Below are 27,684 nucleotides of genomic sequence, written 5' to 3' on the forward strand. Positions count from 1 at the left end.
GGTTACACTAAGGCCATGTCTGCACTACCTTTCATGCTGATAAAAACTTACATCACTTAAGGGTGTGAAAAAACATACCACAGAGCGATGTAAATTTGCTGGCATTAGTGGTAGTGTGCACAGTGTTCATCAGTGGGAGAGCTTCTCCCGCTCTCAAAGCTACAGTGACTCATCAAGGAGGTTTTATTAGGTCAATGGGAGCATTCTCTCCTAGAGTAGCTTCCTCAGCGGTGTTACAGTGGCACCGCTGCACCACTGTAAGCTCCCTAGGGTATGCCTAACAAAGCAATGACATTTCAACATAGGTCTGCCATGATGAATGCATTTCCTTTTCCTTCTGTAGTTTTTTAAAGTAAAGCTTTTTATACAGTATGAGCTCACTAAGGCCGAGCTGAATACCAGCTTGCAATGTTTTACAGAGACACCTCACATGTTAAGTAGAATTAGGGCAGTTCAGATCTAGGCTGGAGAATCCCAAGAAAAAGCCTCACAAAACTGCCCCCAGAGGTGCAGCTCAAGCAGCATAAGCAGTCTCTTCCCCCAGCACAGTCTGTTTGTTTGAGTTTGCATCATGGGTGGCAGGTATAAGAGGCAGGGGAAGGCAATACCTTCCTAAACGGCTCAGTTTGGCCCAGCCTGTACTCTGCCCCCTTGCTCAGCACAGCTTCTGGGCTTCAGCTCTGCTGAGGACACTGGGGCAGCGTGCCCTCCCTGTGCTCAGAGGCTGGGACCATGTGCTGCCCATGGAGAGCTGGAAGCTTGTCCCTGCAATGGCGGGGGCTTATCTCCCATGGGGGACAGGGTCTCACGAAGAAGAGGTGGAGCTGGGGGCTTTCCTCTCCCAGCCCAACGTTTACTAAGTGCACATGGTTTGCATGATGCCTAACACAAAGGGGTCATAGGCACTCTTGCAATACAACTGGAAACAATAACATTATTGCTATGCTAGAGCAGCAGTACAATGCCATCTCTAGGCTTTGATGGAAAGCCTTCATCTAAAGCACTGCCACTGTTACAGAGTCTAGTGCCTTTTGTTAAGAGATAGGGGCATCAGTGCTGGTGCAGGGCTGACTTACAAATATTCTGTACATCTCAAATTTCTCCAGAAGCATCCTTGGTTATTACATCAGTCTTCACTCTTTCCCCAGCTACTGTTCTGGTGGCTGTACTCAGTGGTGATAGGTAAATGATCTCTAGAGACAACTACATTTCCTTTAAAAGCACTTTGGGTCACTTTGGCATTAAAGACATTTATTTCAAAATTAACACAGGGGAAAAAAAAAGGTCCCTGTTCTCAGGAACATCCAAACTAGCCAGACTGCCAAAGTAATTCAGACTCAAAGCAGCCATTTTTTTTTCTGGTTCAAGAGCTGGTAGATTGTAGGTGGGCTAAAAAGTACTTAATAGAATTCATAGTCATGGTTGGTGGGATCTTCAAAGGGATGTTAGTGTTGCGAGCCTCAGCATGACAACACCTTTTAGGAGCCTACCAAAAAACCCCAACACCACAAGGACATCACTGTGACTCACACAGCTTGAGTTAGACGCCTTGGCACCCTATACAGTGAATAAGGAGAACTAGGTGTCTTAGACCATCATCTACAAAAACAGCATGCTAGGCAGTGAGATGTCTAATATCCAAGAGAAGATGGTAACCTGAAGGGCGTGTATGTCATGTCCCATCCCTCTCGTGGAGACAGGTGCATAGCTGTTCTTGTGATCCATGACCCAAAAAAGACAGGCATTCAGACGCCTAAGTTGCATGTAGGCCCAAAACAAAACCACAATGAGTGTCAAGGGGAGGCCCCTCCTTATTATCTTTAGCCTGCTGGCTCATATACTCATCCAGGATGTATGAGACTGCCCTTCCCCCCGCTCAGTTTAAGTGCCCCCTCCTCCTGAAGGGGAGATAGGATTAGGGATCAGCCACCTTTCAAATGAGTGCTCTCACAAGTATGCTATGTGATAGTCTCAGGTGGGGCTCCCTCAATCTCTCCTATTATAGTTGTCCCACTTTATATAATCGAATAATTAAATATTAGTTGAGCCAAAGAGTGACAGGACTGACACTATAGCCAAGTGGTTGCAGGTGTCACCTCTATGTGGACAGCCTCAGATCACACACTCTTCATTGGTGAGGAGTGAATCACATATCCTGGGTGAGTTCTCTGTCCACTAAGCTAAAGATTAAAGGGAAGTTCTCTTCCCTCTTCTGCCACCCAGATATTTTGTATGAACATATCAGAGGGGCCTGATGCAGAAGCTGGGCTGTGAGCCTGCCTGCTGGATCAGGCCACACATGCAAGTTAGACAGACCAATGCCCACCTTTCCCACTGTATGCACTAGAATTAGGTGGCAGACAGGTGCCCAGACCCTCAGATGGAGGCAGCAGTACATATGCCCAGGGACTGAAACGTAGGCACCCTGGGGACTTTTACTTCAAATACTTAGATGCCAAGCGAGTTTGTGTATCTACTGGGTGATGTGGAAGCCAAGCAGAAGTTTTTTGGCTTGCAACAGTACCTAAAAACACAATGAAGGTATCAAAATACTTTGTGGACTGCCCACTTCATCATTACATCATACAGGCTGTTATCCCATTTTACTTTAAATGTTTATCTATATTTTGGACAGCTCTTTGCAATTTCTCCCAAGATTTCCTTTGAGGCCTCTGGTCTTTGATCATGAAGACATGATTCTGAGTGGTACTGTACATCGGAAAGAAAAGAGCGGGTTGGTGGGAAAGAAATGCACTTTTGTGACTGCTCCTTGGAAACGACCAGCATCCTGAACTAGCCCAGTTTTGATATTCTGCCTCACCAGATACTGGACATGGTGAGGGAAGTTTCCAGGGATGGTGAGAAGTACATAGTAACTATTGTACATATTTTAAAAAATGTCTCTTGCAAATCTGCATAATAGGAAAGACATTACAGAAGTCTATTTCTGCCACTTGAATATTTTGCCTAGTGAGTAGGTTCTATCCTGAACCATTTAATTCATTATTACTAAACTTAGTACTGCTGGAGTTTTGGCTTCTTGCCAGCAAAATGTTCTAGTTTATTTAACACTTATCAGTTTGGTATTATGTTGGCACTGGCACAGTACGGCAGAAATAGTATATCATTGATGTATATCAGTAATAGCCTGGCTATTAAACTCTCTTTGTAAAGGCAGAAAAATTTTGTTTATCTTATTGCTTCCAGAACAGGACTTGGCCAACCACCTATAGCTGTTTATAGGAGATATGACTTTGAGACACATAAAAGATACAAAATAATAGTGGACAGTAGACTTCCCAGTACAGTACTGTTTATATGGAGGAAGAACATTTAAGATGTGACCTAAATCAGGCTACCTTTACAATATCCAGGTCTTGTTTCACATCGTCTTCTCTTCATGACAAATTCTGAAAATATTGATATGTCAATTAGACTCAATCAGTTATAAGGGTGGACACAAACTATTCCAATGATATAAGGATGGGAGGAAAAAAATATATTTTGAGGCTAGGAGCTTCAGATTGAGAAGGTGTTTGACAGTAAGTGTTCCGCCTCTGGGAAAGTGATCAGCTGTTAACCTGGTAATTAGTCTTCCCTTAGTAACTACAGTAAGGTACGACACAAAGAGAAGCATAGAACACCATTACTTATATTAAAAATAAAAGCTGACAAAATAAAATTAGGAACCAGTTACACATGAAAAGGAGGAAAATTAATAAATACAAAATATACATATACAATTTTTAAAAATTATTGATTTTGGATGTTCAGCTTGAAATTTCTTAATAGGACATGATTGAGGTACCCAGCACTTTGTGAAAAATCAAGATCCTTTAGGTGTCAAGGTGGGTATCCAAAATATTCTGAAACAGTACAAGGAAGAAAGTAAATTGATGACTTGAGAAAGGAGGAGTGGGCAGTAACATGGTGAGGAGGCAGAAGTAACATTTTAGTATAGTTTTTCTATTCTATAATTTTATCTTGCAGGATGATCAAGCCTAATCATATGCTGAAATGTTTTGCTGGATCTGGACCAGAGTGCTTAAAGCTTTGCAGATCAAACTCTGTATCAACAAATGTCCTCGATTCTTTCAGAATAGCCTTGGTCTGCTTTCTAGAAATAAACCTCAGGATCTACTGTAATGTTTCTGTGCCTGCTTTCCAGACAAGCTTTACATTTAAAAATTAATAGAACACAGAGCATTTGTGTCAATAATACATGAGATTAGAAGAAGAAAAAAATAGATATGAAAATCAGAAATTCCAAAACTCCATAGTCTGGCCTATATAATTCAAACAATAAATGGCACTATTTAATGTTTAATGTCGTAAACTCTGAGCTGAAAACAATCACATTAATGCTCAGATTCCATTTCTCTTTTGGAAATTCAATGTTAGTGGTAACCAAGCTGTCAGACTGACAACTCCAACATCAAAAGCTCTGTCTACCAAATAGTTGTCAATTAAAAAAAACTAGCAGTGCACATGTAATCCTTGCCCTATACTGCCACACCACTTACTTGCTGGATCACTCCAAAATGGCAGGGAAATACATTTTTTTGAACTAAGACTGAACTATCTTTAGGATTATCTGTTAATTTCTGCTGAGATCAATTTTTGGGAAGCAATCATTTCCAGTTATGGTTACATGTACAAATATTAATTCCATATGATTTTGGTGCCATTTATTGTAGAAATTAATTTATGACAACACAGCTTTAACATACTTCCAACATGACACTTCAATGCAGGTGCAAACAAAAAGGTTTCTAAAGCTGGTAAGGAGAGGCAGTAGCCATTTCCTGGAAATTAAGTCAGACAACTCCATTGGAGCACCCAAAAGCAGGTATGCTAAACTTCTCTCTTTTTGTTTTGATGGCATGTAGAAAAAAACAAAGCAAAGTGACCTTCACCAACTTGCTTTAATCCAGGAATCTATGGAAATGGGATTTTTTAACCTGCTCTACATGGTGAATACTCTAAGGCTATGTCTAGAATGCAGCAGTATCCTGGAAAAGCTACTCTGCCTCTAAGGAATGCATCTGCTTTTTTTGAACAATTTCCAAAAAAGCAGACATGTTCTTTTGCCACCTCTGTAATCCTCATTGTATGATGAAGAAAGGATATGTTGAAAGAGGAGGTTTTTCTGAAATTTAGCCTGTGTAGATGGGCCAAATTTTGGAAAAGCCTCTTTCGAAAGAAAAACGGAAAAAAATACTCAAATTATGGTTTTCAATTTGCATATCTTTTTCCAACTTTTCTTTGTAGTGTAGACCTCGCCTAAGAGGGGTCCCTCAGATTTTCAATCACCCATTCCTTCTAGACTATAATTTTCACTCAGTTTCTATTGTCCTGGTTTAATTGGGTGCATAGTTTCCAAATGTCCATAATAATAATAATAATAATAAAAAAAATATTTCAAGCATGAATTCTGTACTAACAGCACAATTCTCTCAGACTCCAAAAAGAAAATGCCCAGGGCAACTTCTAGAAATGAAGTTGCACAGTTTATTCCCCCAATATCACTGATTTTTAATCTGTGAACAGGGTGAGAGCAATTGTACAAAGAGAACTAAAAAGTGCTGTCCTTACTCTCTGCACTGGCCTCATTTTAGTACATTTCTACTGACAAATTTACATATATTGACATGAGCAGAAGAATTTGAGATTTCCATTGCTCTGAATGCTTGTCATGATAAAAAAATTGGCTGTCAGACTGAAATACATACCCCTAGCCATTCCACTTCTAGTGCAATCTACACAATGCTTAGAGATCAAACCATAGCAACATACTCCTTTTATTGATGCACAGGCCAGTGAACATATGCTATGTCAATATCTTACCCCACTGAGAAGGGGTGGAAAGGAGAAAACTCCCTCTGTCTGTTCATCTCATATGTAAGAGGCTTGTTGTAAATTTGCTCTCTGATTATTCTGTTCTTGAACATGAAACATTTACATATTGGAAGTGTGTGTAGCAGAAGAGTCCTAGAACACCAATTAAAATATTGGTAAAAAGAAAAATTAAAATATGATAACTCTAGAAAACCAGGAAATTCCTGGACATTAAAATTGGAGAAGCATGTCAACTTCTTCATAAAAATAAAAAAAAAGATTCCTTATTACATACCATTCTTTACATGCCATTCCTCCACCTCCCAACACTACAATCCCTGTTTTTCTCCCCTCTGCTATGTCGATGATAGAAGACATCTTCCTACTCATTTCAGTTTAGAAAATATTAAGAGGTGGCAGAAAATGGTGCCCAGCACAATGATTTAAAATTCTAAGTTTCAGATCAAGTATTTGATTTAAAGTCCTAGCATAAGGCTGTTCTACTAGAGCTAAGTAGTTTCTTATTACAGAAATAACGTACATGCACCGTCAAGTGACTTCTAGTACAAACAGTACACAGATAAAATGGTTAAACTGAAAAGCTTTTGTAGCTTTCCGGGCATCAATATGAAAGGCACTTTTCAGGTCACATGACTTTAGAACAGTGATTCAATATAGCCTTGATATCTCAATAACTCCTTCAGTTCCTATGCAAGTGGCGGTTGTTGACTGCCCAGTCTTGCACTTCTCCACTGCCAAATAACGCAAAGAATATTGCTCCAAATAAGTTAATAGAAGCAGCAATATAGAAAACGATCTGCCATTCTCCCACAGTATTCTGCCAAGAGAAAAAAAAAGAAAGCAATCAGTTCACCGCATCTTAGCATGAAGAGTTACTAGAAAAAACATACTTATTCTTGTTAAGTGAAAATTCTATGCAGTGCCATTTTATGTTGACATCAAAAGCATTACAAATACAAAAAGTGAATTTAAATAACAATAGGAATCAAATTCAGTAAAAAAATGCTTTAAAATGATATTCTACTAACATTGTGATAACGTTGGTCCACCCAGTTTCTCGTTTAACAAAGCTAGACAAGACCTGAATGTATTGTCTCAAAGTGCATTTTGGCTAAACCACTGCATGGAGAATGGAAAGGACTATTCAGTTTTCAGAGCAGCACAAATATGCTTTATGGATAATTAGTTTTATTATTTGTTACTATATTACTATTCCCCCCATCAGTTTTACATCAACATTTTAGCCTGGACTAATTTTGGCCTAGTCAACTGGTGGTAGTGAAGGGATAGCATTAAAACTAGGATGAAGGTTTGTAGTCTAAAGAGGTCTAGGGTGCCAGTCTAAAAAAAGTCTAGGATGCATGGATGGTATTGGCTAGTTTTTTTAATAATAAATAAATAGAAGTTTACATATATGTAGATTTTTTTTAAGTATAAAAAGCTATTTTGAAATAGCAGGTCACTATTCAAACAAGCTTGCAAAGTATTTTTACTGGTAAAGAAAGGAGAAGAGTAGCCAAACGAGAATGTATTAACACCACACTAAACAGTATAAGAGAATTTTTGTTACGCTGTCCAGACAAAGCTGATCTGTTTAGACGCACAATATTAAATAATACTTCAGTGTTTTTCAAAGCAACGGTTGGAGCAATTTATTACTAAGTTACTCAATTCACTAATTGTACTAGTAAAGTCACTCATCCCACTTGCCCTCCCTAATGTATTCTTAAATAATTCTATAATTCTAAAAGAAAAGCATTTTCAGATGTACATGATGGTTTCTCACTTTATGAGCCAGTAGTGCAAGGAATAAAAAGTCTCAAACTGGGTATTTAATTCAAGTCTCTGATGAACTCTACAGTGTTTTATAATATACACTAAAATCCCAGGATATACATTTACAAATAAATGTTACAAATCAACAATTGAAAGCAGTTCCTTCCTTGCCTACCAGACAAGTTTTTAAAATTCAGGATTCAAATGCCATCATTTTTCCATAACTAACCAAGGCAGAGTTTGCTTCCAACCTGATAACATGTGTAAAACTAGAATAGCCTTGTCCGCAATAGGATTTTACCATATACAGGCACTCCCCCGACTTGCGACGCAATTGGTTCCCAGGGAAGCGTCGCAAGTCAGGGGGGTCATAACTCGAACCCTCATTTACAATAGGAGCCGTGCACAGTTGTAAATGCGGACCGAGGACATAAGTCAGGGATTTTTGGCCCAGTCTGCACTTACAAAAATGGTTGTAAGTGTGGGGGGTCATAACACAGGCCGTCAGAAGTCAGGGGTTTTCTGTAATAGTTTTCACTTGTTAGCTAACTTGGGATAACGTACACTCATTTTTTCCTCTACCTTTAGTGAAGACAAGGCCAAAGTCACTCACAGCTAAATATTTAAATTCCTATGTGGCTCTTCAAAATGCAACCTCACATTTTACTACCAGTTTTACAGCCACCAAAATAAAAGCCAGAGTATAGTACTTTATAACCACCTAACCCAGTAAGACTGGGATGCTCATTATGTGTAATTCTTGTATAAAAAAAACACCATCTCACAAACAAGAGGGCATATAAAACTTCATCAGTGAAACAATAAACAAGTAGTCTTACATGGTGAGTCAGGATTTTCGCAACGACTGGCCCCACCATTCCCGGGATAGTGGCAAATGAATTTGTGATTCCAAGCAGGATCCCAGCATACCTGTAGAATAAATTGTTCATATTGCTTATTAACTTATTCCCATATTTAGTGAAACAGCTTGTTATAGGAGTCAAATCACTCTCAATTATAGTCTCGTCAGATCACATGAGCTGAACAAAGCCAAGACAAGTTAGTACTTGTGTGGGAATGGCTCCCATTTATTTATTTTAAGAGCAACTCCATGTCACCTTAAAATGAGTTATTGGTTTAGCTGATCCATGCTAGCTTGTTATAGGGTTGCCACCTTTTAAGTAAGCCCAAACCAAACTGAACTGCCAAGAGTCTTACCCAGCTTCTTACCCCATACCATGCCTTCTTTGGGAAGCCCTAACCAATTTGTCGAGGATAGAACCACTGGAAAGGTGAGGAGAAAAAGGGGGTGGAAGGTGAAGTGGGGTGGCACATGGAGCACAACAGAGTGATGTGTGGGGATAGACAAAGAGGACCTAGATGCCATTGCTAAGACAGGAGGCATTAATAATTTCTCCAATTACTTTTTATTGCAAAGCATAAATTTCACCAACACAAGGCTTTAGAACACAAGTTCCTTTTGTTCCCTTCAGATTTGTATGGTCATGATTGTAGCACATAAATAGGGGGTGGGTTTAACTAAAGCCACCCATGTTCCTAGTTGCCACTCCCACTTTTAAAAGTCCACTTGCGGACATTTGGATCTCTGTGGGATCCCAGGGTATGCTGATCTCAACACACACAACAGTCTTATTTAGATGACAACTTGCTCTGTGATCGTGAGCAATCACTTAACTTCTTTGAGCCTCAGTTTCTCTTCTCTGTGCCTGTAAAATGAATATATTTATATCTTATAGTGATGTTGCAAGGCATATGGACACCATGTTTGAAAAATGCTCTACCAGTGAACAACATTAAAGCAAATTAGTGGTAGGAGAAAAACTAAAACGAGACATTTCAGACTTCCAATTCACAGCTCAAGGGATTGCAAAAGCAGAAAGGCTTAGTGGGACATTATTTGCAGGCTGGATTTGCTGCCCTCAGAAGCCATATAAAGCCACTAATTGAGGTTGACCATGAGCTAACCAAAGGGGAAAGAGATATTCCCAATAACTATATTGGTTTAACGCACCGTTTAACACAAAAGAGAGAAAATCCTGCCGCCTTTCCCCAGGTACAATGGAAGAATTCATGTTGACTTCAGTATTTACATTATGGAACCTAAAAGCCTTCCTGAAAAGATATCCTGCCATTCTACTTACAGCAATAGGAGACTCCAGAAGAAAGTTCACACGGGAGGGCCCATAAAAGGCGATGGTGCACATTTATAGTCAGGAGTGCAGGAACAATTTGTATACTGGGGTGCTGAAAGCCATTGAACCAAACTGTAAACCCTGTATATGATGGAAATCAATTCAAACCAAGGGGATGCTGCAAATCCCAAGGACTCCTCATTCGTGCTAATTCTATGCACACAAGATGGGATTAGCAGTATATTTGTGTGTGTTCTGAATAAAACATTTACAATCACAGCCCTGCAAATCTGTGGGTATCTGATTTATATCCACAGATATCCTCCATGCACCATTTCTGCAAATAGCAGAGTGGATGTGATACACATTTTGTATTGGCACAGGGATCAGAAGGCAAGAGCTTGGTGGGAATCTGTGAAAAACAGATTTTCCACTAGCCCTGGACAGGGGTGCTGGGAAGTAGAGACAGGGGCAAGGGGCTGTTTGACATCCAACATGACTCCCTCTTGCCATGGCTGGGCTTTGGCTCTGAGCCACTTCCCTCCATGTCACCCTGGGCCAGAGTCAGGGCGGTGAAAGACAGGCTAGAAGCTTAAGGAGTCTGGTTTCTCCAACTGCCCTGGGCTGCACTGCTCCAGCCACACCAGCTTGCACCTCAGCCCAGAAACCATGGTAGAGCCTCCATCCACCTTCACAGGTGGGACTGAGGGCAGTTCCCGGCACCGTTCCCGTCTCCCAGGCTCCCTGTCTGGCTGAGGGAAGGTGAAGGGTCCAAAGGTCCGGGTGAACTCTCATAGCTGCCAACACAGCTCTCACCGGTCCGGCTCGGTTGGTGGGATGGGGGTAACTCAGAGTGTCAGCTCATCCCCTGATGTATAGCCCTGCAAATCCACTGTTATCTGTATCTGCAGATAACTTTTGTGGCTTGTAGATCACATGTAGACACATATTTTTGTATCCACATAGGGCTCTATTTACAAGGCAGCTACAAATTCAAGCTTTGAGTCTATTGGCTGATTTTTCTTTAAAGTCACAGACTTACCAAACCTATCAAGGCAGAGACTACATTTTCCTTTAAATCTTGATGTTTTGACTGAAGTGATGTTTATTTCTTTTAAATAAGGTTTGTATTCCTTTGATAACTTGAAAATGCATAAAAATTAATGAGGCTCTGTGAAGTTGAATGTCAAAGTGTAAAAGCCTCTAGGGGCAGATATGTGTATAACAAGACTCTATAAAGCCCTTAACGAACCTTACATGCAGCAAATCTTCCTTAAAATATGTAAGCACTGAAACAATATTAATGTGCACTTCCAAAACTCATTTGAGCCCCAGAGGAGCATTTGCAATTCATTTTTGGCTCACCGTCTTACACTGCTGTGTTTCTGACCTAGGTTGTGTACATGATAAGAGACAGTCTGATGCAGATAACCACAGTGCAACTCCCTATACAATGTGAAGCATCAACATGAAACAGAAAGCTTAATATGACAAATCTGCAAAGCACGGTCCAACAGTTTGTTAGAGAAAAGAAACGCTCCCCCCCCCCAGTAAAAAAGTTTGGCCAGGCCACTCTTGTTATAATGGGCTGCATTACTCCTTGAGAGAAGCCGGCTGCAACCTTCCTGCATATCATTGTCTTTAGAAAAAAGGAAAGGTGTGAAAATGGGAAAATAGCCTCAGACTCTCCCACCCGTCACCTTGGTGTGAGAACTGCGGGGCTTACCTGGTCGCATGAAACCTGCACAGTTTCAGCCCTACCCCTGGGACACAGACCCCCCCACTTGGTGACTATTGGGCCATATATGGTAATATTCAAGTGCGGGAAAGCGATGTGCAGATTTGGGGATAAATACCCATCGCACAGTTCGCTCTAGGAGGTCTTCGCAACACACGTACCACCGTGCGTGTGCCTTCTCGTATACTTCCAAGCGCTGCCGGCCTGATCAACCGACCAGCCACCTCCCCCGACTCTTGGGCGTAACCAAGGCCTTCGCAACCAAACTGATATCTGTGAAATGTTCCGTGTGCTGTGTAAGTTGGTATGTATGATTTGATTTTTTCCTGTTGTATAAGCTTAGTGTTGTAGTTGTTTTTGGGTAGTACATAAGAGTTTGTAGTTATCACTGTTATTTAATTACAGTAGCTGGATATTTTAAGATTAGAAACTATTCCTCTTGCCATTCCCATCCTTATATCTCTGACACGTTTAACTAGAAATCATAGAATAAATATAATAAATACTGTAAATTCATTATTAACACGGTCTATTAAGAATCTTAGAATAAATACTATAAATTCACCACTGTCATAAATAAATATTTTTTATTTGATAAAACTGTCCACCTGGTTCTGTCCTTCCCCCTTTGGGTATTTATCATCAGACCTGTGATTCTGGCGACACAGTTGACTTCTATCATATATTAGGGGATCCATGAATACAATGGACACACTGATTAAGTGACAGAATAAGGAGCACAATGTAAGATACATGATGTGTTCAGCACACCAGAGCTGTGGGAACAATATGTGAGCTATGTGATGAAATACTAAGAATCCTCATCATTAAGGAGATATCTTACTGTAATTGGTTGAATTAGCTAAAATTTCAGTAAAAAAGCAGAAGCCATATTTTCCCCACACTAATAATTTTGCCCTTTCTCCAATAATTTCAAATGTTTATAACATAAGAGATGCATGTGTATTATAAATTCATGTTTTTTACTTGGGTGTGAGTATTTTTGTTCACTTACGGAAGTATTTCCTTGCAATAAATAATATTTCTTATACAAATTCTTGCTCTGGTGTGTCAATTGTTTTGAATAGCAAAAGGCCCTTATGGTGACAATGAGCAAGTTCACCACTAGATTCTTTTATAAATTCACAGTAATTCCACAATTCATTTTCTCCCCCTTCAATGCTGGGACACCCTCAGTTTGAAATTTTCCAAAAAAACATCAATCAGTGTGGTTCAGCTGTTTCTAAGGGATATAAAAAATAACCATGAAAACTGTTAACCAGTTAAACTGTAATAATGTAATCAATGTTTAAATAGGGCTGTCAAGCGATTAAAAAATTTAATTGCAATTAATTGCATGCGCCTCCCCTTTGAAACGCTGCGGTGGCGTTTCAACAGGGCAGCACTGCATGGAGCCTGGGATCAGCTGGAGTCCCCAGCTGACCATGGGCTCCATTGCAGCGCAGCCCCTTTGAAGCGCTGTTGTGGTGCATCAAAGGGGCAGTGCAACACGGAGACCAGGATCAGCTGGAGTGCCCTTATGACCCTGGGTTCCACTGCCATGGGGAGCCCAGGATCAGCTGTGAATCCCCAGCTGATGCCAGGTTCTGCGGCTGCCCCTTTAAAATGCAAACTCTAGAGAAATGCCATGAGGAGCCTGGAATCAGCTGAGGAGCCCCAGCTGACCCTTGGCTCCAGGGCTATGCCTTTGAAACGCACACAGAGGCTGTGTAATGATGCCCAGCTGATCCTGGGTTCTGTGCAGCAGTGGAACTCAGCTGGGGAAATGCCACTCAGTTCTGAGGAAATGCCATGCAGAGCCTGGGATCAGCTGGGCAGTCCCCAGCTGACCCCGGGCTCCAAGGCTGCCCCTTTAAAACGCCACCTCAGTTGATCCTGAACTCTGCATGGCATTTCCCCAGAACCCGAGATCAGCTGAGGAGTCCCCAGCTAAACCCAGGTTCCATGCGGCACTTCCCCAGAACCTGGGGTCAGCTAGGGACTCCCCAGCTGATCTGGGTTCTGGGGAAATGCTGCGCGGATCCTGGGATCAGCTGGGGAGTCCACAGCTGACCCTGGGCTCCACTGCCCCTTTGAAACACGTGGAGGCAGCATTTCTAAGGGGCAGCCACCACACAGCTGATCCCTGGCTCAACTATGAGGCGGCTGCTCCTTTGTAACACTGCCTTTGCACATTTCAAAGGGGCAGTAGAGCCCGGGGTCATCTGGGGACTTCCCAGCTGATCCCGGGCTCTGCATTGCACTGCCCCTTTGAAGCACCACAGTGGCACTTCAAAGGGGAAGTGCAGCATAAACACCTGTGGTTAACGTGTTAAAAATTTTAACATGTTAATCCTGGACTGTGTTAATCGCAGGCGTTAATGCATGTCAATTGACAACACTAATGTTTAACTGGCTAACCGTTGGCAGACAGCAGCCAAAACCAGATGCTCACCTGGCTGCTCTAGAGCACATCCTTCTGGCCCACCAAAGCCAACTCAGAGAGGCTGGGGATCCAGAGTCTCACCCAGGCTACTCCAGTGCAGCTAGGGCTGGGGCTTGTCATTCTAGTCGGGGCTGGAACCAGAGTTCTGCTGGCCCATCTGTTTGGCTGTGGCTCCACCTTCCCACCTAGCCCAGCTGCGGCCAGGTTCTGCTGGTGTGACAAGGGCTGGAGTCCTGCTGGCCCATCCCTACTTGGCTGGGGTCTCCGGCATGACACAGACACAGTAGCCAGGGCTGCTCCAGCCTGGTGGTGGGTCGCTGGATGTCCTACCAGTTATGCAGTAAGCATGCTGGTAAGCCTAATGCTTATTGGATAACTGGTTAAACGGTTAACCTTTTACATCCCTACTTCCAAGCATGACTTATTTTTCCTGGATCTTGTTTTTAGACATGGACAAAACTTGGGCAAGCTTTTCTTTGAAAAAATGCTAAGGCTTCGCTACTCTGAAGCAGGGTATTGAAATGTGGCTGAGTGGGGGAGGGTGGTGAATGGGAATACTGGCAGCTGTTGCTTCTTGAATGATCTATCCCTCCACCCTCCAGGAATATCTGCCCAAATATGATCTGAGGGAAAAAAACAGCAGTTTTCACTTGCTCTCTAGAGACTTCTTAGGCAGTGACTAAATTTCCAGAAGATTCCAGCTGAACTGAGCACACTCAGCAGGATGAGGTGCATGGGCAAGGACAGGGCCGTAACAAGGGTGGGGCAAGTGAGGCACTCGCCTCGGGCGCATAATAAATTGGGGCGCGAAGATGCAGTAAGTAAAAATAATAAGCTGCAAAAGTAAAAAGTGCAATGGATACTAACCTAAGGAGAGGGGGAGCATAATTAATATTTTGCCCCAGGTGCAAAAATTCCTATTTACGGCACTGGGCAAGGACACTTAGAATAGAGAGTCCAGAGAACCGAGAGTAGGATGTGCTGGGCAAAGTGACTGAGAACAGAAATCTGAAGAATGGAGACTGGGGCAGACTAAGTGAGGAAGCTGAATTAGAAGAAGAATTCAGAGGTAGAAAGACTGGACTGGGACAGGTTGGAGGGGATAGGGTGAAAAGGGTCATGCGTGTGGGAAAATAAGTAGAAGATTCTGTATTTATTAGATCTATTCCATCCATTGTGTCTGGAATGGAACCCAACATACTAATAACCAAGGGCACTAAATGATCCCTTTAAGCTAAGCACTTGGGCGGCCACCCAGGAGAGATTCAAATGCTGCCCAACTGGTTAGCAGAGCACCCACAGCACCTAAAGCCGGCAGCATGTGTTTTTACTGATGATGCACATATGCTCATGCCTTGGCACACAACAAAATTTATTCTGCACGTGAATGAAAAAATTAGAGGGAACATTGCTGGCTCCTCTTTTAGTGCTGGTATACGTAGAGTTTGGCAGTTTACTATTACTCTCAGTTACTCCATTAGCTCCAGTGGCAGATATCTGTGTGATGGACCTAACAGTTCCAATCCTGTTGATGACCCAGTGCAGGACCCGAGAGTGCCAAGGGTTTGGATTGTGATCTAGGGCAGGGAGTTGGGGTGCAGGAGAGAGTGGGGTGCTAGGTGGAGTCTCTAGAGGCACTTACCTAAGGAAGCTACTGGTCAGCAGCTTAGTGGGACCCTTAGGCGGGCTTCTTTCCTGCCATGCCCCCACATGTCACGCAAAGCATCCAGCTACATCTATACGCAGCACACCCACTGAGGGAGAGGGGGCTCCATGTGCTGCCTAGGCAGCTCCCATTGGCCTTTTCCAGCCATTGGGAGCTACAAAATTGTGCTTTGCTATTGTTATCATTAATCCTAAATGTAACAGCCCCTCAGCTTTAGTGTTAATACATGATGAAGATCATCAAAAATGTCATCTGTATTAAAAACAGCTTTAGCAATACTTACGATGGTGCTATGTCCAGGTGGTTGATGCCAAAACCAGATGTACAAAAGCCTCCAAGTGTTGTTGATATGGTTAGGAATGCAACAGCCAATGTGTAGTCACAGCCTATGAACCCAGCTGCTACTAAAAACACTGCAGGACCAATCATACCTAAAAACAACAACTGTCATTTAGAAAGCTCCAGACTAACTATCACACAGATCTTAAATGTTATTTTAGCATACAAAGACCATAACACTAAGTTATGTATTTAGGTGTATTTTCTATATTATTACTGCCACCTAGTGTGCAAAATGTAGGATGGTACTATTGAAATTAAAATGGAGATTTGCAATTTTAAGGCTCCATTAGAAGAGAATCTAGGATGTCTGTGCTGTATATGTCCATGCCAGTCGCTTATAGGAGAGCAAACTAACTGGATGAAAGATCATCAGAAAGTAATTGATACTGATCAATCTAACCCAATCAGATCAAGTCCATTTTACCTATACATTATGATAAAATTAACAGAGGTTGCACAGCAGATAAAATGGGGGAAGACTATCACTGCGTGAATCAGATGTGAACAATAAGTTGAACTGAGCCTGACTTTTGCAAGTAGATTCATCACTGTAATTGCGCGAACATGATAAGACTAACTTTCAGCCTGTGAGGTGTTTGTTGAGCTATTTAATTTGACTATTCACTATCAGAACTGGTCACTTAAGTCACATGGTATTGCTTATTCTCCTGTCACCCCTGAGGGACCAGAATGAACAAAAGGTAAACAATGAACACTGATTTAGGGCACAAATATCCCAATTCAAATGCAAATACAGATCTTCCTGCAGAGAACAGTCATTCCCCAACCATTTGAGTAACCAAAAAACAATTTTGCATGAACATCAAATAAAGGTGGGTTACTTCTATTCAAATTCAGAGGAATGTCTGCAAACACTTTCTGACCTTCAGGCAACTCTATGTGTAATTACTCAAAATAGTCTGAGCTTTGCAAACCATCAGATATCAAGCAGGAACGAAATTATGAATTCTGTGTTCAACATTATATCATCTGTAAAGCTCATGATACCAATATATTTTTGTTAGTCTCTAAGGTGCCCCAGGACTACTCGTTGTTAACATTACAGACTAACACAGCTACCCCTCAACATTACTTTAGTCAGTTTCAACTGGTGGTTCCATATGCTCCTCAAAAGCGTTAATTTCAGAACATTTTGATGCGGCATTTTGTCATAGTTCTTTCCAAGGTGCTCTTTTCAACAGGTAAGTTCTGAAGTATCTTGAGACATACAAGTAGCAACGAAAACACAAGAGTCTAGATTTATATGAACTTTGTCAATGTAGTGATATATCACACACATGAAATGATGGCAGTCAGTTTTTAAAAAGTTAAAATACATGTCTAGTAATATCTTTGGAAACTATGAATTCTTACTTGCCCTCTTTATAGCAGATGGATGTTCTGCATGAAAGTATGAAGACATGGCTTTTATGACGTCTTTTTCAAGCTCAATGTGTCAGGAAAAGGAGAAAAACTTATTTTAAAAATGTGTACCTATTTCAGGATTTTTCATTTTGAATTTGGCTGGTCTGGATTTCAAAATGTTCTATCTTTTTTTTTTCTTTCCTCGGCTTCATTAACTAGCTGTTTTCCCTCCAATTTACAGGTATGTACAAAACTTATTGTAACAAAGATTTTCTTGGACATGGGTGACTAAAATCAGCCAGGTTCTGCAACCTGGAAGATACCAAGATTAGTCCATGATAACCACTTCTTAACATTCTAAAATGTGATGATGATGGGCGATCACTTGATGCGGAGTATGATCCGCACTTGTTGCAGAGTTGTGGACTCTCAGGTGGCTGATAAGGCCAGTCCTTGAATCACAAGTTCTATTACAGTGAGAACAGATGTTTCCAGTACAGCAAGAGGCTGCTGACCATGACTAGAAACCAGTCTTGCCTTCCTCCTGCACCTCTTCTCCTCTTCAGCATGTCAGCAGGCAAATTCAAGGTGCAGGGAGCCATTGAGTAGGACTTGTCTCCATTTTGAATGATCCTGGGCAAGTGTCAACATCAAAGTGTATTGAACTACAGATAGCAATTTACAAGTCTCAGGACTTGTCAACACTTACAGCATAGCAGCCTTGGGTAGCCTAATGAAGAAGCTACCTATGGGTACTCCACCTTCCGGGCAGTAGCTATGTCAGTGGGAGAAGTCCTTCCAACAACATAGTACTGTCTATACTATACTAAAAGTTTTGGTAGGTGAAACTGCATAGCCCATGGGTGTGAATCAGGGCTAAATCTCACTGACTTTTAATAGCTTCAGGGGGTAGCTGAGTTAGTCTGTTACAGAAAAAAAAACAACAAATGGTCTGGTAGCACTTTATAGACTAACAAAACATGTAGATGGTATCATGAACTTTCATGGATACAGTCCACTTCTTCAAAACCACAAAGCTGTGCCCACGAAAGCTCATAATACCATCTACATGTTTGTTAGTCTATAAAGTGCTACCAGACCATTTGTTGACTTTAAGAGTTTCCTCACTTACTTAGATGATGAAAAATTCATCCTTTGATGAAAGCATTGTAAAAGAAACTTCTACTCTAGTGGAATCTATTTTTTTCTGAGAAAACAGATGATAGATGCTGCTTCTAGCTCATCTGAAGAAACAGGTTTTACCCACAAAAGCTCATGATACTATATATTTTTTGTTAGTTTTTAAGGTGCCACAGGACTATTCATTGTTTTTAAATAGATATATTGTCCTCTAACAAGCAAAGATGAACATAGTGGACTGATGAACTTTTTCCCCAGAAGACATTTCAGTGCAGATTAGTGAGGAAAAAACTCTGTTTATTATTATTAGAAAAAAAGGTCTGGTATTTACATTTCTTCAGTCATGTATACATAGCATGTCCTCAACAGCACAGCACACAAAAGTTTAGAAGACTTCTAAACTTAAAATGTGTCAAATATTCTTCTTAACTCATTCACTGTTGGGGAAAATAAGTACATCCAATAGATGAAGAAATTTGCAAAAAAAATTGCAACTCACATTTTAAGAGCAGGGTATAAATTTAAAATGGGAAGAGGGACTTTTATTTTAAAAGCTAGACACATAAAGACAAGGCCAGTGTATGACTGGTGCATATCAAACCACTCAAACTTAAGTCACATAGGTCCAAAGGAACCCTAGGAAATAGCATAATACTGATGCTTAGTCCAGCAAACATACATACATTTTGGCCTAACTGTGCATGTGTCCCCCACCCCCAACTCCAGGAAATCACCAAGAATAACAGCATTGAACAGTACCTTACCCCAAACACTCACAAGTGATCCCACAGTAGATCATTTGTGCGGAGTCAAACTCACAGTGCCTATATTATCCCTAACTAGGCCCTATTAAGTGTTTTACACTGAAGAAAAATAATGCACATTATTCATCTAATTTACCTACCTATTACAGTAAATGTTTTGCGCACACACACAGTGGACAAGTTCTGTTTTTCCCTTAAATAATCAGCAATTTGACCAGACACGATTATACACACCCAACATCCAAAATAAGGCAGTGCAGATAAAAATCCATTCTGGAGAATAGACAAAAAGATGGGCAAGTTAAAATACTGAAAAAAAAACCATTCTGAAGAAGTATTTATGCTACAGAGATAAGAAGATACTTAGCTCTACTAAAACCGTCAAGTGAGCCAACAGGATAGGTGCCTGTTCTTTCATAGGACAATCAGGTATCTGGTGATAAGGTAGGCAGACCATTGCATTTTTTACATCATTATTTTATTAAATTTTAGAAAGTAGGAGTGAAGGAATACTGCTCAGAGGTTACCACATAAAATCAGTGTGATGAGTATTCCGTTTAACAAAAAATTGGCTTGGAAATAATTGTCAGATGAAAGACAACTCAATTCAAAGGACAAAAGAGCACAGAACATGTACCAAATGCCAAGTGTCTAAGTCACAATTCTTAAGGCTAACAAAAATGTTGAAAGTGATATTAACCTCCCGGTTCAGAGTTTAATCCAATATCCAACAACTATTAGAGATCCAATAGAGACCTAATGTAGATGGGTCAGATTATCCAAGGTCTGCCTTTTGTTAGGTTTCTTATCCAGTATGGTAATTTCTACATCCCTGCCGACTCAGTGTTGTCACTAAACCAACTGCAACACACACAGAGATTTCCACATAAGCAGCGTTTAGTTCCAGTGTGCTCTGTACTACTCCAAATGGTTCATCTGATGTCATCTAAACTATAAATTAACTTAACCTTTTTGGCTTTTCACTTACCTTGATAACTATTCTCTGCAGTGTAACTTGCAAACATCTAATTTTTGACTTAAAGGGGTTTTTGGATGTTCACTGGATGGGGTACTTCTCTAACTCAGTAATAAAGTAATATGCATAAAATATTGCTTCATATTTGTTTTCTGTTCTAGAACCCAATAGAAACTTCTGTATGACATTTAATTCTATAATCAAAGCTTACTGCTACATTTGAAATCTAAGGCACAAGTTTCTTCCCAACAGGATTCCTCCTAATCAACACTCAAAGATACTGCCCATTGTTTTTCAAACTTCTGTTTTTATGAAGAGCTAGAAGTAAAAACACCTAAAATCAGTCTCAGTGCTAGAGACTTCCCTTTTGAAGTGTCTTTCAAGTATCTATCAATATTTTAACAAGTTCCCTTTTATTAGCTGGACATACATCCAGGTGTGAAAATAACTTAAATTTCTTACAAGTACTGTCATATCACAACATCCTGCCTAAAGGGTCCTCAGGGCAGTAGGCTGGGGGTGTATGTATTGCAATATGATAGTACCAGTAAGAAATTTAAATGTGAGTTGGAGTGCAGAGCAGGGAGGGTGCTGTTGCTCAGGGCAGGGGGTGTGGCTGTGTGGGGATGCAGGAGACAGTGCAGGGATTTAGGGTGTGTGGAGCTCAGTGTAGAAGATTAGGGTGTGTGGGGAGATGCAGGAGTCAGGTTTGGGGGTTTGAGGAGCAGTTCAGGGCAGAGGACTGGGCTGTGAGTGGAAGGGTGCAGAAGTCAGGGCAGGAGCTTGGGAGAGTGTGGGATCTAGGAATGTAAAATTCCATTTAATTGGTTAGCTGATTAAATGCAATGTTCAACTGGTTAACCAATTAAAGAGGTAGCAGCTCTCCCCCTGCAACTGGGTTGCTGACATAGACAGGGGCTGCTCTGGTCAGGCTGGAGCACCCCTACCTGTGGTGTGCCAGCAACAGACTGCTCCAGATGGCCCGCCGCCTGCAGGGGGCCCCGCGGGGCTAAAGAGCTTCACCCTTAACAGTGCAGATTACGGGTTAACCATTCGCATCCCTAAGGGTCAGGGAAGGGTGTCTGTATGTGGGTGCAGAGCAGAGTCTGGAGGGCTCAGGGCAGAAGGTTGGGGTGTGTGTGGAGGGTGAAGGAGTCAGGGCTAAGGGGTATGAGGAGGGGCTCAGGGTTGGGGTGTGTGGGAAAGTGCAGGAGTCAGGCAGGGGGCTATAGATTTGGGAGGCTAAGGGCAAAGGGGTGTAGGAGTCAGAGCAGGGGCTTGGTGGCATGGGGGGGCGGGGAAGGTCAGGAAAAGGGTTACAATGCGTGTGAAGGAATGCAGGAATCCAAGCTGGGGTGTGAGGAGGGACTCAGGGCAGAGGGTTGGTGACAGTGACAGGAAGGGGAAAAAGAGGAGCGTTGTCATGGGAATCTTGGAGGGAGAAGCACCTCAGCTGTTCCTGCCCTTGCTAAAGGGTACCCTGGGGTGGGGCAGTTCCGGATCACTGTGGGAAGGGCGCTCCCAGCCAGCCTCTTTAACCTGCCTGACTGCCTGCTACTTAGCATGGCAGCCTGCAGGAGAGCCCCAGAAACCCAGCTAGAAACATGCTCCGCCTGCTCCTGCAGCAGTAGGCTCCAGTGCTTGCTGGCCAGCTCTTTCCTACTAGAGCGGTGCACCAAGGTACTACACGCATTACTTTCACCTCTGTTGAAACCAGATACCGGAATAGTGTTGACACTGTATGGCAGCATTGCATTTTAAATATTAATATAATTCCCAACTGAAAAAGTGTCAACACTCTTGTGCAAGAGGGTTTGGTTTTTTTTAAATGTCAAATGACCTGAAGTCAGCTTGCTCTAAAAACACTAGAGATCCAGGAAAGTTGCACTGCACACAGTACTACTTACAGTTAAGCAACAGTGTTTTACAATGTAGCAGAATTAAAGGCTGTGGTAGCAGACACCTCTGTCATGGGCTTGCTTGAGGATTCTAACCAACAGCTACCAACAGCTCTCATCCAACCACCCGTGTTAAATAGGAAGGACACCATCCTATGCTTTCCAACCTTTTATTTAACTCCAAGCACCTCTAAATTTGTTCCCTGCCTACTTCTCTTGGCAAACTATTTCAACATGATGCTAGAACTTTCTTCTTAATGTAACCATTACAGTCAAGCAGCCTAGGCACCCATGTAGGAATCAGGACACCTGGCTACTAAGCTGCATAAATATAGGCAAGCCTCTTTATCTGTTTTCCTTTGTCTGTCCGAAAAGTGATTTGGAAGTTGATGTCCCTATAACTAGGTCCCAGAAAAATATGACAATATAGTCAGGATCTCAGATGATCTATTTAGTCAGAGATATATATTTTATTAATTTACATTTTACTAATTTCTAACTACACTTGGAGCCTCCTCTTGTTCTTCTAATTCATGCTACTTTCTGTGATTCTTCCTTTGTCTGTCTGGGCTAATAAATCATGAGAAGTATTTATTTAGGAGGTTTAGCTAAGGAATAATTTAAGGGGCATCAGCAGGAAAAATTCAATGTGTGGAGGTTAGAGATATGACATGCCAATTATAATCTGGGGGTAGCAGTCAAATTTCCTGGCTGAGTAGCTTGTTCTAAACTAGAGATGTAAGCAACTAGTTGAGTAGTTGACTGTCCGATAAGCCTAGGCTTATCTGGTAGTCAAGTCACTACTTGACTACTTGCTCCCCCCCTTGCTGCCTCTAACCTGCCCCACGTCCCTACCTTCACGACATTCCATATCCTGTGTTGGCAGTCTCGTTGCTCCCAGGGTGGGAGGAGAAGGGTGGGTTTTGAACCCTCAACCATGTGCTCCCCAGGCCAGGCCTATGTATCAGAGGCAGCAAGGGTGTGGGGAAGCTGGTGCTGGGGGGGGGGGGGGGGGGGAAACAGGCTTTGGTTCCTCCCATCACTGTCTCCCACGAAGCGCAGGCGGGGGGGGAGGGGCAGATGCTCTTACTACATTTAAAAAGCAGAGGCGCAGCAGTCGGGGACCCAGCGCGAGCTGGGACTGCTGATTTTCCTGCTGTGGCCTTGCCTTATAAATATAGTAAAAGCCAGGTGGCTCTTACTATATTTAAAAGGCAGAGGTGCAGCGGTCCCAGAGCTGACGTGAGCCAGAACCGAAGCAGCCCGAGTTAGCGCCAGGTCCCCCGCTGCAGCTCTGCCTTTTAAGTGTAGTAAGAGCCAGCTGGTCCCGGAGCTGGCACGAACCAGGATTGCTCAGTCCCTGCTTGCGCCACCCCTGAGAGCTAACCCTGCTGCAGCCCTGCATTTTAAATGTAGTAGGAGCCTGACTGCCTGCACGCCTAGCTTCTACTACATTCAAATTGCAGAACCACAGTGGGAGTAGTGAACATCACCCTATCGACTAATAGAATCGTCTACTTGCTTAGCTAATTAAATGTGTCTTAACATCCCTATTCTAAACATTAGACCATATCACCACTCTACTACACAGAAGAAAACTGAGGCTATGTCTATACAGAAGCAGTATTTTGGAATAACTGTTATTCCGAAATAACACACTCCGCATCTACACAGCAAGCAGTTATTTTGACATAATGTTGAAATGATGCCGAGAAGAAGGACTTCTTATTCTGACATCTGTAACCCTCATTTTATGAGGAATAAGGGAAGTCAGAGGAAGAGGTCTCTAACTCGGACTTTCTGCTGTGTAGACAGCACAAAAGCCAAAATAAGCTATTTCAACTTAAGCTACATAAGTGACATAGCTCAAGTTGCATAGCTTATTTCGGCTTTAGCCCTGCTGTGTAGACATGCCATAAATTATGAACTGTAACAGGAAATGGATTAGAATATTTTCATTTATCTCACCTCTTTTGCATCAAACCGCAAGATCTCCTCCATGTAAGTAGGCAATAGTGTGAGAAGAGTGTAGAAAGTCCAATTATAAGAAAAGTGTGCTGCAACAATAGCCCAGAGAGGAAAGGATTTCAGTATGGGTACCCAAGGTACAGACTTCTGAGAAGAAAGCTATGAAAAAGGAAAAGAATCATCAGGACAACTCATAGGAATACTTCTTCTAGATATTTTGAATCGTACCTAAATCTGATTTTGGATTCTGAAGAACACATTCAAAAGTTAGTCTGAACCCTTAAATGCATGATTTTTATTGCTAATTTTATTAACTGAGCTAAACAAAACCTGACAAATGAGGAAGCAAGTGGAAAGTCAGAAGTCTATTATGTTGTCAATTAAAGTTATATTTTTTGCCTTTTTATTTAAAAAAAACCACTGCAACTGAAGTCATAATATAAAAGTGAGTTTATTCTCAATTACTTTTTTATGTAGGCAAAATTTATTTGTGTGTATGTTCAGCTTTCATTGAAGCAGCATTAAAAACATAGGGAAAACAAAAATGTTACTCTGTTGGTATGTTGCAAACTAACAATGATTTCAAATAATTTTGGAATCAGATTTTTTTTCTGAATGCTTTTCCTTCTGTAACAAATCCCTCCTTACCATTATCAACAATTAGAGACTTAAAGTCACTCCTCAAATACGTGTGAATGAATCTGAGATCTTAAGCACTGAGAACACCATAAACTCTCAATATATAACTACAAGACACGCAAGCATTAATCATTATAGTGCATTCATGTTCTGAATTATGTAAGTGTTCCTGTAAGCACACAAATCATTTATCATATGCCAACAGGTCAAAGGAAGAGTTTTTAAAAATTCTAAACATTGTCTCACAATAGCTCCTGCTCTTATTTAAGTAAAAGAGAAGTTGTATTAAAACTACATACCTGATCTTTAAGGGAAGAGAGAATATACTCCCTTTCAGTATGAGAGATTCTACTGTGAGTTTCTGGAGTATCACTCACCAGCCAGATCCAGAAGAGGAACCATAATACTCCAAGTGCACCTTACATTGAAAATAAATAAATGCTGCATATTAAATTGAAGAAAGCTCCCAGGTACTATACAGATAAACACTTAAAACCATAAAAGGGAAAAATGATTCTCTCAAGTAAATAAAAAATGGTAATAGAATATTTGGGCCAAACTCTTACCCTCATACCAACAGTGTCTCTGCTCTAGATGAGGACAGAGTATGCACCTTAACAGTTAGCATGGGCAAGGAGGCATCTTCAAAGTGACCTTACTTGCTATAATGATCTGATGTCAGTTCACTACACAGAATAACTACAAGACAAGTATTTGGATGACACAGGAAGAAAGTAATAAACACATATATGAATCTAAAAATATACAAGATACACAGTTATGAAAAGCCTAAGGGATTGCAGTATGTCTAATTTTGAAATATGAAAATAGTAAGTAAAGGCTGTGTTAAAAACATTTGTTTTTTTAACAATAATAAAATTGGCAGTAGCAGCAATAACTATTACACTATAAGCTCTGGAAACAGTTTCTGTGATGGAATACCAGAAGATCACAGAAGTACTACTCAAGTGTATTTGTTTTCAATATAATAAAAATGATCTTCTTCTTCCACTGGTTTATCCACCCACTTTTGTCTGGAGGTTAGGGCTGGTTTTGCTTTTTAGGACCATGAAATCAGGAACTGTTTAATAATTTATAATTTATTCCTGGCCTCCACTCCCAAATATGAGATAGATGATGGAGTACACAAGATGCAGGTGAAAGGTTGTTGAAGCAATGGAACTTGTGGTGGTCAATTCAAATACATTCTCCCTTTTCATTGAAGCATTGGCACCAAACTGCTATCAGATTTTAGAATGTGGTTCTCGGTAAGAGGACTATGTCTCACTTTTCAAGGCATTCCTTAGTGAATCCCAAGCTCAATTCCTGTGGCTCTGCTAGTGAAACAATATTGAGTTTCACACTATAAATGAAGAATCCATTCAAGTTACTTTTGAGGATCTTCAGATAAGAAAAGCACATTTATTCCTGGGATCAAAGATAACTCAGTTTCACATAGCAAACAAGAAATGAAGTCCTAGGTTTTTCTACATTGGTTGACCTCAGAATATTTTATGGGCACTTAGTCCAATATAAGAACAAATTTGCTTAATGAAGGCATAATGTACAACATCCTACAGGAATTTACCTTATTTTAAAGGCAGTAGTTTCTCTGAAGACTCAAGCAACAAGGTATTAGGACAAAGTCTTATTTTCCTGTGCTGGGCTTCAAGGCTTGACTAAGATAACAGCATAGCTTGAGCATTGTTGAAACTTTCACTAAGCTTGTTAAAATTGTGACCTCCTCTTTATTTCTCACAGGTTTACAAGAAGCTGTTTTGTTAAACCTTGTTGTCTCTGCTCTGCCTTTCCTTATCTCACCCAATCCTTTCTCCCGCCTTACCCTACCCCCATATACTTTTGCAAAGATCTGTTCTTTCTTGAAGTACAGGCAGTCCCCGGATTACGTACAAGATAGGGACTGTAGGTTTGTTCTTAAGTTGAATCTGTATGTAAGTCGGAACTGGCGTCCAGATTCAGCCGCTGCTGAAACTGACCGCCAGTTCTGACTTACATACAGAATCAACTTAAGAACTCCAAGCGTCCCCAAGTCAGCTGCTGCTGAAACTGATCAGCAGCTGATTCCAGGAAGCCCAGGGCACAGCAACTCTGCCTCCGGCTTCCTCTAGTCAGCGCTGGTCAGTTTCAGCAGCGGCTAAATCAGGACACCTGGGGCAGAGCAGCTGGGGTGCTGCTGGGTTGCTCCAGTAACGCCGCTCCTCGGCGCTACTGGACCAACCCAGCAGCACCCCATCTGCTCTGCCCCAGGCGTCCTGATTCAGCCGCTGCTGAAACTGACCAGCAGTGGCTGAATCAGGACCAGAGCAGCTGGGGTGCTGCTGGGTTGGTCCAGTAGCGCCCAGAGCGGCGCTGCAGGAGCAACCGGCAGCGCCCCAGCTGCTCTGCCACAGGCGTCCGGAGAAAAGCCTAGGCTGGGGGGGGGGGGGTACTAGCTGCGCCCCCCCCCCCACCCCAGCAGACCAGGAAGACGCGGGCAGCGGACCAAGACGCACCGCGGTCCTGCCGCCTGGGTCCTCCGCGGCTTTGCTCCCCGTCTCCCTGGTCTGCTGGAGACCAGCAGACCAGGGAGACGGGGAGCAAAACCTCTGAGGATGCCGGCAGCGGGACAGCCGCGGGGCGTCTGGGCTGTCTCGCTGCTGGCTTTCCCCGCGGCTTTGCAAAGCCTCGGGGAAGCCGGCAGCGGAGCAGCCCAGGCGCGCCTGGGTTGCCCTGCTGCCCGAGCCCCCCCACGGCTTTGCAAAGCCTGGGGAAGCCAGCAGCGGAGCAGCCCAGGCACGCCTGGGTTGCCCCGCTGCCCGAGCCCCCCCGCGGCTTTGCAAAGCCTGGGGAAGCCGGCAGCGGAGCAGCCCAGGCACGCCTGGGCTGCCTCGCTGCCCGAGTCCCCCCCCGCCACTTTGCAAAGCCGTGGGAGGGGGAAGGAGGGGGTTCGGGCA

General features: G+C 42.2%; 1 protein-coding gene across 3 annotated transcripts in view; it reads right to left on the reverse strand.

Annotated features, from left to right (window-relative positions):
- Positions 1–3,634: 3,634 nt before the first annotated feature.
- Positions 3,635–27,684, reverse strand: part of SLC17A5 (solute carrier family 17 member 5) — a 41,688-nt gene continuing 17,638 nt past the window's right edge. For 2 of the 3 annotated variants that reach the window (XM_075923773.2, XM_014576937.4), the window contains exons 6-11: positions 25,030–25,148; positions 24,092–24,250; positions 19,390–19,522; positions 15,922–16,069; positions 8,475–8,565; positions 3,635–6,676 (exon numbers count right to left, since the gene is read on the reverse strand). In XM_075923773.2, the coding sequence (XP_075779888.2) occupies positions 6,539–6,676; positions 8,475–8,565; positions 15,922–16,069; positions 19,390–19,522; positions 24,092–24,250; positions 25,030–25,148 (788 nt within the window). In that variant the 3' untranslated portion in view covers positions 3,635–6,538. Of the gene's footprint in view, positions 6,677–8,474; positions 8,566–8,597; positions 9,363–15,921; positions 16,070–19,389; positions 19,523–24,091; positions 24,251–25,029; positions 25,149–27,684 lie in introns of those variants that run through there. The other variant, XM_075923775.2, reaches the window with a different exon arrangement.

This window comes from Pelodiscus sinensis, chromosome 3 (assembly GCF_052426305.1).
Source record: "Pelodiscus sinensis isolate ZL-2025 chromosome 3, ASM5242630v1, whole genome shotgun sequence".
NCBI lineage: Eukaryota > Metazoa > Chordata > Testudines > Trionychidae > Pelodiscus > Pelodiscus sinensis.